The sequence below is a fragment of the Vicia villosa genome, linkage group LG4, assembly GCF_029867415.1.
Source record: "Vicia villosa cultivar HV-30 ecotype Madison, WI linkage group LG4, Vvil1.0, whole genome shotgun sequence".
Taxonomy (NCBI): Eukaryota; Viridiplantae; Streptophyta; class Magnoliopsida; order Fabales; family Fabaceae; genus Vicia; species Vicia villosa.
This window is the reverse complement of record NC_081183.1, coordinates 176,334,292-176,347,929: the sequence shown is the minus strand read 5'-3', so window position 1 is coordinate 176,347,929 and position 13,638 is coordinate 176,334,292. Positions and strand designations below refer to the sequence as shown.

At 33.5% G+C, this 13,638-nt stretch overlaps 2 protein-coding genes across 2 annotated transcripts; both read right to left on the bottom strand.

Annotated features, from left to right (window-relative positions):
• Window positions 1-597: 597 nt before the first annotated feature.
• On the bottom strand, window positions 598-1,038 carry LOC131598372 (uncharacterized). Its single transcript, XM_058870984.1, has one exon. The coding sequence runs from the start codon at window positions 1,036-1,038 to the stop codon at window positions 598-600; it is 441 nt and encodes a 146-aa protein (XP_058726967.1).
• Window positions 1,039-8,222: 7,184 nt separating this feature from the next.
• On the bottom strand, window positions 8,223-11,976 carry LOC131598371 (beta-glucosidase 24-like). Its single transcript, XM_058870983.1, has 3 exons — window positions 11,804-11,976; window positions 9,548-9,876; window positions 8,223-9,514 (listed from the first exon to the last, which is right to left on the bottom strand). Exons 1-3 carry the CDS (start codon window positions 11,974-11,976, stop codon window positions 8,223-8,225), a joined length of 1,794 nt encoding a protein of 597 aa, XP_058726966.1.
• Between the last annotated feature and the right edge of the window lie 1,662 nt (window positions 11,977-13,638).

Below are 13,638 nucleotides of genomic sequence, written 5' to 3'. Positions count from 1 at the left end.
TGCATTATTCTCTTTTCTTAGAATATAGTGAGATCATGACAAGGGAACAAATTAATGCACCATTGGACCATGTGGTGATTGGAAGAACTTATTTAGGCTTATCTTGTGTCATAAGTGATTATTTAAGTGTTAGAAAGGGCTCATAACTCCCATTAAAACAAAATTCTAAACATCTCAAACTACGAACCTGTTTGATTAATCTTTAAAAAGCACTGTAATTTTAAAATCAGATCAGCCACTAAACATGAACATTTGATACTTCAAAAACCAGCTATGCATCTTTATTAAAAGTATTCCAAAGAATTGAACACGGACAAGTGCTAGAGGAAGGGATGGTAAATCCGAATAAATAGGGAAAACTTGGACAACTATCTTGCTATTTTCGACGACCCAAGCATTAACTCTAGCTGCATTTTTTGGCACGAATTCATACAAGGAGGAATTACATCAAACATACAGCGACGAGATCAAGAATTGGCCGCCTTGGCTAAGGTATGGGCAACCATATTCGCTTGACGCTTTATAAACTTAAGCTCAAAGTTGGGAAAATCTAGAAGTAACGACTTAATAGAATTAATAATAGAGATAAACTCCAAACTACCCTTCGAACTGGAAACTAAGAGCTTTGACCACATGTTGGGAATCACTCTCAAAAATCATTGGGGCATTATGAAACCTAGAAATAGCTTGGATTGCTTCCTTGTGGGCTAAGGCCTCCGCCTCTAGCACAGAGAAAGTACAACTATCCCACACAGTACCTGCAACAATAAAGTTACCATGATCGTTACGAATACACCAACCTCGATTCGTAGATCCGACACGCTGATTAAAGGCGACATCAACGTTACATTTAAAACAACCAAAAGGAGGCGGATTCCAATGAACCAACTCTCTATTATCTAACTGCGTTTCCCAAAGATTTTGGGCCAGAAACCAATCTTGCCACTTATAGAATGCTAGCAAACCAAGTTTAGAAGCATCTTCCTTCTCATTATGCCATACAAAGTCGTTCCTATTCTTCCACAAACCTTCCAACATAACTACAACTCTTCCTGCGATTTTCCTATCCTCCTTCAAAAAAATATCAAGGATAAGAGATCTGATATCCTGAAAAATATGAAGACGAGGATATATAATATCAGAAAGACCTGCCGACTGCCAACAAAAGAAAGTTTTTGAACATCCAAAGAAAACATGCCAATCGTCCTCATAGTTATTACCACAAAGCTGACAGGTTGGAGTACACGGCACATGGTGCTTCCAATCCAACTTGTTTATATGATACAATATGTAAAAGCTGTTGAATTTTTATATTTTAGGTTTTTTAATTGTTAAAATGTGTTGATACAATATGTAAAAGTTGTTGAATTTTTATATTTTAGGTTTTTTAATTGTTAAAATGTGTTAATGTTTAGTTTGGTAAATATCATCCGCCAAAGCGCTAGATAAGAATCGAATTTCCCGTTTGTTTTGGTTTTTTTTAAATGACTTTTAGAGTGTTACAAAATTTTGTATAAAAAATTTTTACAAAGAAACTTTTTATAAAAGCTTCAAATGAAAATTTGGTTTGAATAGTTATTCTTAAAATTTGATTTTAGGTATTTCATCTATTTATGGAGAAAAAATTTGGATATCAAAATTTCAAAAAATCACTTAATTTTGAAGCTATTTAAAATAGATTTTCATAAAAATCATTTTTGAAATACAACTTTTTGGAAAAATTGAGATTTTGACTAAGTTTTGGTCTTAATAATGTATGTTTATGTTATAGAAGTTTGCTCTTTTCCTTAAAGAAACATCAATTCACAAATTCCACAAACGTATCCTAAATCTAGAAACAACAAACTTCAAAACACATTAGTAATCTAATTGGTTTCCTCACAAAACAATATCACACACTCACAAATATTAACAAATCTGTATTCATAAGAAGTATATTTTTAGGACTCACACTAAAGATTTAATCTGTGTAAATAAAATAAAATGAAAAAAAATCTTTTATAGGTGCTTAAGAGATAACACAAAATCAGTACAAATTTGCTTAAATAATTCAGATCAAGCATGTCAAGTAAACTACTCAAATGATAAAGATATATAGAAAGTTTTTTGTCATAAATATATTTATGTGAATGGATATACAAAAGACTTTGAATCAATCACTTATCCCAATTTAAGACAAGCTACACAATTTTCAGTCATTAATCAATTCATGATATAGCTAGTGGGGTCAAGTAGGGTAAAACGGAAACCTCAGACAAGTATATTGACCATTTTGCCAAGGTTATAGCAATGTTAGAGGCTCGGATGAAAGCCTCAAATGCTGCATTTTGTAGAAGGGCCTCATACCAAATTTTGTATTCCCGGGGAGATGTTAGGGAGCGGGGATGCCCATATTCCAAAGTATTTGTTAAGTAGGGAGAAACCGTACATAAATTATGAAGAAATTTTTTAGCTGAAGAAGGTAGTAGGTACCGAGAAATGTTGCACCTAGCCGACCATTAGACAAAGACTTTGAGCGATCCAAACTAGAAAATGAACATAGACCCCATTCAAGGTTTGGCACACACACCTCTTTGAACACTTCACGAGAGAGGATCTTGAAGGAGTGCGCTAATACGGAGTACAAAGTGGCCTAGATAAGGAACCCATATCTGTTCTTGAAGGTTACACGGAGTGATGAGTCTAAATACTTCTATTTTTACAAGAGTCGTGACCACAACACCAATGATTGTATCTATCTAAAGGAGGCAATCAAAGGGCTGATAAAAAGGGTTATTTTTTCGAGAACACCATGAATTACAAGAGGTTCCGAGAGGACTCTCCAAAGAATAAACAACCACCTAAGAAGATTTTTGAAGTCATGGCTGGGAACAAAGGCAAAGATGTGAGTACTGGAGAAGGTGAATGGAAAATGGGGAAGCGCTAACATATCGCTTCCATAACAGCAGACACTCCTAGGGTTTTCAACCCTTTAAAAATTACATTGAAGAGATAGATTGTTAAGCTGATGAACCTCAACAAGTAGCAATGAAGAATTACTACCACAAGTCTAAAAAGGTCAATTCTTAGATTTTGCGATAACTAAAAGTCGGGAATCCCGATTCTTAGATAAAGTTGTCATGATCCTCATGAAATTTTCATTGTAATAAATTTTTTGTAAGTACCCATGCTGATGTGCTATTTTCATTAGTAATAATGTCGCACCCCGTGCATTAACACATTACCACATTTTAGAACCCATACAAAAAATAGTTTTGAAACATTAAACAAGCACGGCTAAAGTAAAATTTTGTCAATTATAACTCTTGTTTTGAATTTGAAATGTTACACATAAATAGTTATTCATCTTTGTATAGAAAAATATTACAAAAAAATAAATTTTATCATATTTTGGCCCCTGTAGCAAAAATCCAAATTATGTTTAAAATTAACATATGTGATGATTATTTATTTGTAGATATCATTTTCCTACTTTCTTAGGATTTAGGTCTAGTCCCCAAAAATTATTTGTTTAATTTTGAAAATTTTAATATCAATAGCTATTATTTAAATAAATAAATAATTGCTTGACAAATAACTTAAAATATTGTTTATAAATGTGTATACATACATAAGAAACATATAGAAATTTTGAATTTAATATTTAAAAAAATTAAATTTAAAAATAATTTATTATTAGATAATAATTAATTATAAATATTATATGATGTTCTTATGCCACATGTAAGTGAATATTTATTCATTCAACTTGAAATTCAAACCAAGACAAATATTATTCAAATTGTCTACAAATTGTGTGTATTGTTGTTTTACCATAGTGTTTGGTGAAGATCAACATTCTGGTTGGTGATTGTGACAACTATTCTTTGAATTGGGGTGATTTAAAGTCCACCATATGGTTTAGGGTTTGTTTGTGCATTATAATATTATAAGGAGTTCTCATCGAATACGCTTATAATAATCTAAACATAGTGAAAAATTCTCTAAGGAGTAGAGGGACTAGGTCTAGATGTTCTCTTGGTATATAAGGGGTATAATTCTTGTATGTCTTTTATATTCTTGCTTTTAGTTTTTGTGCTTTACATTTAAGTTCAGTATAAAAACTATCACTCATTTCTGGATAATTAAAGGCTAAGAAACCTTGCATAAAAACAAGAAATATCTACCAAATGTAATACATCCCGTCTATCAAATTCCCTGGATATACATATCAATTCCACCTAGGCAAACCTTCATTTAGACCTTTGTTACCGCATTCAATGTCCGGATGCGAAACATTCCGCGGATTCCAACTATTTTAGGATAACCTTGGCTTGCATGGGGACAACGTCTATCAAATGGTTCAATAGCAGAAATCTTGGGCCTTGGAAGAAAGGCTAGCTCAGATTGAAGAAAGCAAACACAATGTTAATCTGAAAAACAACATTGTTCAAGAGGTGACTTAATACAAAATTTACATTCTTATGCCAAGGATGGATCCATAACTGGTCCAAAAATCTCAATCTCTCAATGGCACAAATACTGCACTCTTTCCCGTGATACCAAAGGAATGAGATATAGACAGACTCCTCCTTAAATTCACCATCCTGAGGGGAGAGAAAAGTATGGAGAAGATGTTCCCAACTTTATGTAAAAAATAAACCATGTGTCCAGATTTACAATATAACTAGAGATCCAGATGAGCACGTCGAGTATGTGAGTGACCTTCTATACTACTACCATGATGAAAAATATGCTAAATGCATGATCTTTACATTAAACTTAATCGAGACAACCCTAGCATGGTACATGTCCCTCTCATACGAAAGCATAAGTTCTTCGTCTGACATGTGCGAGGTTTTCATAACCCATTTCACTGAAAAGAAGAGACAACCAACCATCATGGCCATAGTTAGTGGGGTTAAGTAGGGTAATAAGGAAACCTCGGACAAGTATATTGACCATTTTGCCAAGGTTATAGAAACTGTTAGAGGCTCGGATGAAAGCCTCAAATGCTGCATTTTGAAGAAGGGCCTCATACCAAATTGTGTATTCCGGGGGAGATGTTAGGGTGCAGGGATGCCCATATTCCAAAGTATTTGTTGAGTAGGGAGCAACCGTACATAAAATATGAAGAAAATTTTTTAGCTGAAGAAGGTAGCTGGTACCAAGAAATGTTGGATCTAGTCGACCATTAGACAAAGACTTTGAGCGATCCAAATTGGAAAATGAACATAGACCCCGTTCAAGGTTTGGCACGTCTTTGAACACTTCACGAGAGAGGATCTTGAAGGAGTGCGCTAATATGGAGTACAAAGTGGCCTAGATAAGGAACCCATATCTGTTCTTAAAGGTTACACAGAGTGATGAGTCTAAATACTTCTATTTTTACAAGAGTCGTGACCACAACACCAATGATTGTATCTATCTAAAGGAGGCAATCAAAGGGCTAATAAAAAGGGTTATTATTTCAAGAACACCATGGATGACAAGAGGTGCCAAGAGGACTCTCCAAAGAATAAACAACCACCTAATTAGAAGATTTTTGAAGCCATGGCTGGGGACAAAGGCAAAGATGTGAGTACTGAAGAAGGTGAAAGGAAAATGGGGAAGCACTAACATATCGCTTCCATAACAACAGACACTCCTAGGGTTTTCAACCCTTTCAAAATTACAATGAAGAGAAAGATTGTTAAGCGGATGAACCTCAACAAGTAGCAATGAAGAATTTCTACCACAAGTCTAAAAAGGTCGATTCTTAGATTTTGCGATAACTAAAAGTCGGGAATCCCGAACATAATTTTTTCCTTGGTGACAACTGCTATTGTTTCCAAATTTAAGGTTTCTAGGATTCGAACTGATGGCGGAAACTCCTATGACATCAAGTACCCATATCTCTTCAAGAAGATGGGGCTGAAGAAAAAGAAGGTGTGACACCATGAAGGGTATGATCTACATTCCTTTAACGACTTAGTGCCTCGTCTTTGGGGTTACAATGAACTAATGGTTGCCTTAGGATAAGGGAGATATACCAAGACCAATTACACCCTATTCATGGTAGTCCAGTGCAGGAGCATCTACCATAGGACTAGAAGGGAGACAAGGATAAAGTTATGGAAATCAACATGGCCTCCATGATCAACCAACTGACGGATATGTCTATTTGACCTCCTTATACTAAAATACATTGCTCCGAATGAACGAGTAAAAGTGGCTAATCAAGTTCAAGTCGAGAACAAAAGTCACAACTGTTGTGGCCAATTAGCGATGGTGTGGCCAATAGGTTAAGTTAAATTCAAGTTCATTTTTTTTTTTGTAAATAAAAATGATCATTATTTATTATAATTAGTTTATTAAAAAAATTATTTTCTCTAAATGGTTTCTTTCCTTTGTGATTATGAAAGGAAACAATGAGTGTGGGGGATGACCAGAGAGATCAAAGTCTCATAAAAATGGATCAGGATCCTCTCCTGCTCTTTGTCTCATGTTTCCATTCAGATCTCATCTCAACCATTCATTTATTATATGTTGTTTCTTTTTGTATTTTTATTTTTTTCAATGATGGCCTACCAACCATTAGATTGAAAAAGGAGAGATGACAGTGTCAAAAGGGCAGTAAAGGATCCATATTCCATAAAAATACTCATAGGTGTTGTTACAAGCGCCATAGGCGTATGACCAAAGTAATCAAAATCTCATGATGCCAACATACATACAAAGAAATAAAACCTATAAAATATAAAATAATTGTCATCCTCTCTTAATATCTAGGAACTATAGAGGAGGTGGTGGGTCTGCCAATACGTCGACCTCGAATCAGATTTTCACCTGGGGACATGGGAAGGGATTCGACCCTTATCGGACATGTTAAAAATACTATAAAGGTAGTATACGTTAATTGTGACATAAACTATAAAAATGTAATAAAAAATGTATTCAAAAGTTACATTAGAAAGAAATATAGAATAGTTTAAAATATTAAAAAACATAGATTTGTTGTTTTAATTAACATTTTTTAAATAATCAAATAAACATATGTAATAATATATTTAAATAAATTTAAATATTCAAGTATTTTAAAAATATACATTTGTTTTTTTTTTATTTCCAAATTTTCAAAATAAGTAATAATAATTTCATGATGATTAAGAAACTGTCCAATAATAATATAATTTTTTTATAAGAATTTATATCGCATAATATTCATTTTAAAAATATTTCGAAATTAAAATATCTCTATTTATACGAGTTCTTATTTTATTAATCTGTTGATTTTTAAACTGTTTTTAAAATATTTAAATGCATATATGTGAGAATCGGCGCCCACTCGTATGATTGATAAAGTAACCATCAAACGATGGACTTTCAAAATTAGAACGACGAGCTTTGTTAGAAAGGTACATAATTAAATCTATATAGATGAATAACATAAAAAAACTTCGATACTATGTTACTTGTCAGACCGATTTTTATTTGAACATCAAAACCTTTGGAGTATGACATTCAAGATACAAATAATCTTTATTGAATAAAACCCCTTCTAGGTATGCTTGAAATGAATATGTATGTTTTCTATAACTTTAGTAATGGACCTTCTAGCATATGAAGATATATTAAGAGACCATAATGTTGCCTTCATTAAAAGTTTTTTCAACAAAGTAACTTCTAGTGGCTTAATATTTGCAAAAATTTGGACACACTAAGAAACATCATTAATCTTTCTCACAACCTTAGTCTTAAGGATGTAGTGTTTGAATTAACTGACTTCTTTGTGTTTTTTATTATGGTTAAGAGAAATAATACCAAATTTACATGCTTTAAAAAGAAATCAAATCCTTTCTCCATCATAATGATTATAAAAACTCATTTTGCTACTCGTCTTAGGAAATAAATCGACGTGTTCGCATAATTACTCAATAAAGAAACTATGTTCCTTTTAGTGCTTATAGTGTTAATCCTCCTTTTTCTTTGTTGAATGTTTTTTTATGTATGATGTTTTAAGCTTCAATTCCTAATTTACGTTTTACGTAATGTAATCTTTATTCTTAAAAAAAGAAAGATATTGAAACAAAGTCAAGTTAAATAATAATCAGATTGTATTAGTATATACACTAATATAAATTACAAATGTGAATCTTTAAATGAATTTCTAAAAAAATTAAATAATCGTCATATTGTAAACAATAATTTTTCAAGGGGTACTGGTTTCCCTTTTATCCATTTGTATTGATTTAATTTATTTTTTAGTCTAGTCCAATCAAATCATCTGTCAAATATTTCCTATACCAATTAGCTGAGTCAGTTGGTATACGCTTGAGACTATCATTAAAATCGACATGATAAAGCCCCCAATTTCTAGAATAGCCCGCTTGAAATTCAAATGTATCAAAAGCTGCCCAGGAAAAGTAACCACAAACATTTACACCAGCATCAATGGCTGCTTTGGTCGCGTTAATATGTGCAGCAATGTAAGCAACTCGATGTTCATCCTTCAATGGATTTGGTGTTTTGAAAGAAGCAATACCATTTTCAGTGATGTAGATTTTGGGGTTTTGGTACTTTTTCTTAATATAGAGTAAGAAGTCATATAATCCTTCAGGATAGACAAAGTTCAAACCGTATTGATCCATGTAGCCAAGAGTTTTTCCTTCCACGTTATAAACTTCTGACATAGCTAAGGCATCAAAATTGTCACCAAAAACCTTGGTTTTATTTGATTCATGTCTAGCAAAGTGAGAAGTATAATAATTGAGCCCAATAAAGTCTGTGCTTCCTTTTAACATTTGTTTATCTTTTTTTGTAAATTTGGGTAGCCTATTCCCCACTAGCTTTCTCATTATTTTTGGATAATCTCCATGGAAAATTGGCTTTAAAACCCATCCCCAATAGAAATCCATTAGTCTTTTAGCAGCAGCCACATCCTCTGGTTTAGAGCTGTAGGGATAATAACTTCCTGATGAAAGAGCAATTCCAATTTCTCCCCCTTGAAGTGCTTGAAATTTTGTTTTGTATAAATTTGATGTTGTAGCATGGGCAATTAGGAAATTATGAAGTATAATATATGCTTCTGTGCATATTTTACCCGTAGTTGGACATGCCTCAACAGACATATTATCAATATTGTGCATGTATTGAAATATAGCTGTGACCTCTCCCTCGTTGATTGTAGTCCAATATTTCACCCGATCTCCATATGTTTTGAATAAGAGTTCACTAAAATCCTTGAAATGTCTCACAATGGAGCGATTTAAGAAGCCGCCAAGTTTTTGTTGAAGAGCTAGCGGATAGTCAAAGTGCATGATAGTCACAAAAGGTTCAATACCATTTTTTAGCAACTCATTGATCAAATTGTTGTAGAAGTTGATACCTTCTTTGTTTATACCTCCTTTCAAGGTTCCATTTGGCATTATTCTATTCCAAGATATGGACATTCTATAAGAATTTACTCCGAGCTTCTTTAAAAGTTGTACGTCCTCCTTATAGCGCTTATAATGTTCAATCTTTTTGGAAAACTTATCTACATCTAAATACACACCTTTTTTATGTTCAATTATATCATCCCATATACCAAGTCCTCTTCCTCCTTCATTAGAAGCTCCTTCAATCTGAAGGGCAGAAGATCCAGCACCAAACAAAAAGCCAGTTGGAAATGATCCTCGACCCGGAAAACTCGATGAATTTATGAATTTCAATATAGCATGATATGTATTAGTTGTAGTCCGTTCTCCATTCTGGGAAGAAAGTGAGTAGCTAAGTTCAAATTTGTTCTCCAAGGGAAATAGAACTTGTGCATGGGTGAAAATGTTGGAAATCCAAACAAACGACAAGATTGCAAGAACATTTTTAGAAATTCTTAAAGATGACATTATATATATTATTTGTATCAAAAGATAATTACTGAGGTTGATAATAAATCACACTTATTCAGAAGGAAGAGAAAAACAAATTTATACTATATTTCTATGTGTATGACAACTTGTAAGATGATAATTACTATTTTTCAAAAGCAGTTAAAAATGTTACAGATAAAACACATAATTGTATTCTTTTTAGAGTTATTTATAGACTTTCCAACTAGATAAAGTTGTCCCTAATGTCATGATCGTCATGCAATTTTCATTGTAATAAATTTTTTGTAAGTACCCATGCTGATGTGCTATTTTCATTAATAATAATGTCGCACCCCGTGCATTAACACATCACCACATTTTAGAACCCATACAAAAAATAGTTTTGCAACATTAAACAAGCACGGCTAAAGTAAAATTTTGTCAATTATAACTCTTGTTTTGAATTTGAAATGTTACACATAAATAGTTATTCATCTTTGTATAGAAAAATATTACAAAAAAATAAATTTTATCATATTTTGGCCCCTGTAACAAAAAATCCAAATTATGTTTAAAATTAACATATGTGATGATTATTTATTTGTAGATATCATTTTCCGACTTTCGTAGGATTTAGGTCTAGTCCCGCAAACATATTTATTTATTTTTGAAAATTTTAATATCAATAGCTATTTTTTAAATAAATAAATAAATAATTGCTTGACAAATAACTTAAAATATTGTTTATATATGTGTATACATACATAAGAAACATATAGAAATTTTGAATTTAATATTTAAAAAAATTAAATTTAAAAATAATTTATTATTAAATAATAATTAATTATAAATATTATATGATGTTCTTATGCCACATGTAAGTGAATATTTATTCATTCAACTTGGAATTCAAACCAAGACAAATATTATTCAAATTGTCTACAAATTGTGTGTATTGTTGTTTTACCATAGTGTTTGGTGAAGATCAACATTCTGGTTGGTGATTGTGACAACTATTCTTTGAATTGGGGTGATTTAAAGTCCACCATATAGTTTAGGGTTTGTTTGTGCATTATAATATTATAAGGAGTTCTCATCGAATACGCTTATAATAATCTAAACATAGTGAAAAATTCTCTAAGGAGTAGAGGGACTAGGTCTAGATGTTCTCTTGGTATATAAGGGGTATAATTCTTGTATGTCTTTTATATTCTTGCTTTTAGTTTTTGTGCTTTACATTTAAGTTCAGTATAAAAACTATCACTCATTTCTGGATAATTAAAGGCTAAGAAACCTTGCATAAAAACAAGAAATATCTACCAAATGTAATACATCCCGTCTATCAAATTCCCTGGATATACATATCAATTCCACCTAGGCAAACCTTCATTTAGACCTTTGTTACCGCATTCAATGTCCGGATGCGAAACATTCCGCGGATTCCAACTATTTTAGGATAACCTTGGCTTGCATGGGGACAACGTCTATCAAATGGTTCAATAGCAGAAATCTTGGGCCTTGGAAGAAAGGCTAGCTCAGATTGAAGAAAGCAAACACAATGTCAATCTGAAGAACAAAATTGTTCAATATGAGATTTAATACAAAATTTACATCCTTGTGCCAAGGATGGGTCCATAACTGGTCCAAAAATCTCAATCTCTCGATGGCATAAATACCGCACTCTTTCCCGTGATCCCAAAGGAATGAGATGTAGACAGACTCCTCCTAAATTCACCATCTTGAGAGGAGAGAAAAGTATGAAGAAGATGTTCCAAACTTTATGCAAAAAACAAACCATGTGTCCACTCACATGTGTCCAGATTTACAATATAACTAGAGATCCAGATGAGCACGTCGAGTATGTGAATGACCTTCTATACTACTACCATGATGAAAAATATGTTCAATGCATGATCCTTACATTAAACTTAATCGAGACAACCCTAGCATGGTACATGTCCCTCTCATACGAAAGCATAAGTACTTGGTCTGACCTGTGTGAGGCTTTCATAACCCATTTCACCGACAAGAAGAGACAACCAACCATCATGGCCATATTTAGTGGGGTTATGTAGGGTAAAAAGGAAACCTCGGACAAGTATATTGACCATTTTGCCAAGGTTATAACAACTGTTAGAGGCTCGGATGAAAGCCTCAAATGCTGCATTTTGTAGAAGGGCCTCATACCAAATTGTGTATTCCTGGGGAGATGTTAGGGCGTAGAGATGCCCATATTCCAAAGTATTTGTTGAGTAGGGAGCAACCGTACATAAAATATGAAGAAAATGTTTTATTTGAAGAAGGTAGCTGGTACCAAGAAATGTTGGATCTAGCCGACCATTAGACAAAGGCTTTGGGCGATCCAAATTGGAAAATGAACATAGACCCCGTTCAAGGTTTGGCACATACACGTCTTTGAACACTTCACAAGAGAGGATCTTGAAGGAGTGCGCTAATATGGAGTACAAAGTGGCCTAGATAAGGAACCCATATCTGTTCTTAAAGGTTACACGGAGTGATGAGTCTAAATACTTCTATTTTTACAAGAGTCGTGACCACAACACCAATGATTGTATCTATCTAAAGGAGGCAATCAAAGGGCTAATAAAAAGGGTTATTTTTTCGAGAACACCATGGATGACAAGAGGTGCCAAGAGGACTCTCCAAAGAATAAACAACCACCTAAGAATATTTTTGAAGCCATGGCTGGGGACAAAGGCAAAGATGTGAGTACTGGAGAAGGTGAATGGAAAATGGGGAAGCACTAACATATCGCTTCCATAACAACAGACACTCCTAGGGTTTTAAACCCTTTCAAATTTACAATGAAGAGAAAGATTGTTAAGCGGATGAACCTCAACAAGTAACAATGAAGAATTTCTACCACAAGTCTAAAAAGGTCGATTCTTAGATTTTGCGATAACTAAAAGTCGGGAATCCCGAACATAATTTTTTCCTTGGTGACAACTGCTATTGTTTTCAAATTTAAGGTTTCTAGGATTCGAACTGATGGCGGAAACTCATGTGACATCAAGTACCCATATCTCTTCAAGAAGATGGGGCTGAAGAAAAAGAAGGTGTGACACCATGAAGGGTATGATCTACATTCCGTTAACGACTTAGTGCCTCGTCTTTGGGGGTACAATGAACTAATGGTTGCCTTAGGAAAAGGGAGAGATACCAAGACCAATTACACCTTATTCATGGTAGTCCAGCGCAGGAGCATCTACCATAGGACTAGAAGGGAGACAAGGATAAAGTTATGGAAATCAACATGGCCTCCATGATCAACCAGCTGAGGGATATGTCTATTTGACCTCCTTCTACTAAAATACATTGCTCTGACTGAACGAGTAAAAGTGGCTAATCAAGTTCAAGTCGAGAACAAAAGTCACAACTGTTATGTCCAATAAGCAATGGCGTGGCCAATAGGTTAAGTTAAATTCAAGTTCATTTTTTTTGTAAATAAAAATGATCATTATTTATTATAATTAGTTTATTAAAAAAAAATATTTTCTCTAAATGGTTTCATTCCTTTGTGATTATGAAAGGAAACAATGAGTGCGGGGGATGACCAGAGAGATCAAAGTCTCATAAAAATACTCATAGGTGTTGTTACAAGCGCCATAGGCGTATGACCAAAGTATTCAAAATCTCATGATGCCAACATACATACAAAGAAATAAAGCCTATAAAATATAAAATAATTGACTCATCCTCTCTTAATATCTAGGAACTATAGAGGAGGTGGTGGGTCTGCCAATACGTCGACCTCGAATCAAATTTTCACCTGGGACATGGGAAGGGATTCGACCCTTATCGGACATGT

Excerpts from the sequence above, each read along its gene's own strand:
- LOC131598372 (XM_058870984.1), bottom strand. The coding sequence starts at position 1,038 with ATGTTGGAAGGTTTGTGGAAGAATAGGAACGACTTTGTATGGCATAAT.
- LOC131598371 (XM_058870983.1), bottom strand. The coding sequence starts at position 11,976 with ATGCAGCATTTGAGGCTTTCATCCGAGCCTCTAACAGTTGTTATAACC. Across the intron at positions 9,877-11,803 it reads GTTATGAAAGCCTCACACAG|TAATTATCTTTTGATACAAA; the intron begins GTCAGACCAAGT and ends TATCAACCTCAG. Across the intron at positions 9,515-9,547 it reads TGAAGGAGGAAGAGGACTTG|GTGTGTATTTAGATGTAGAT; the intron begins GTATATGGGATG and ends AACATAAAAAAG.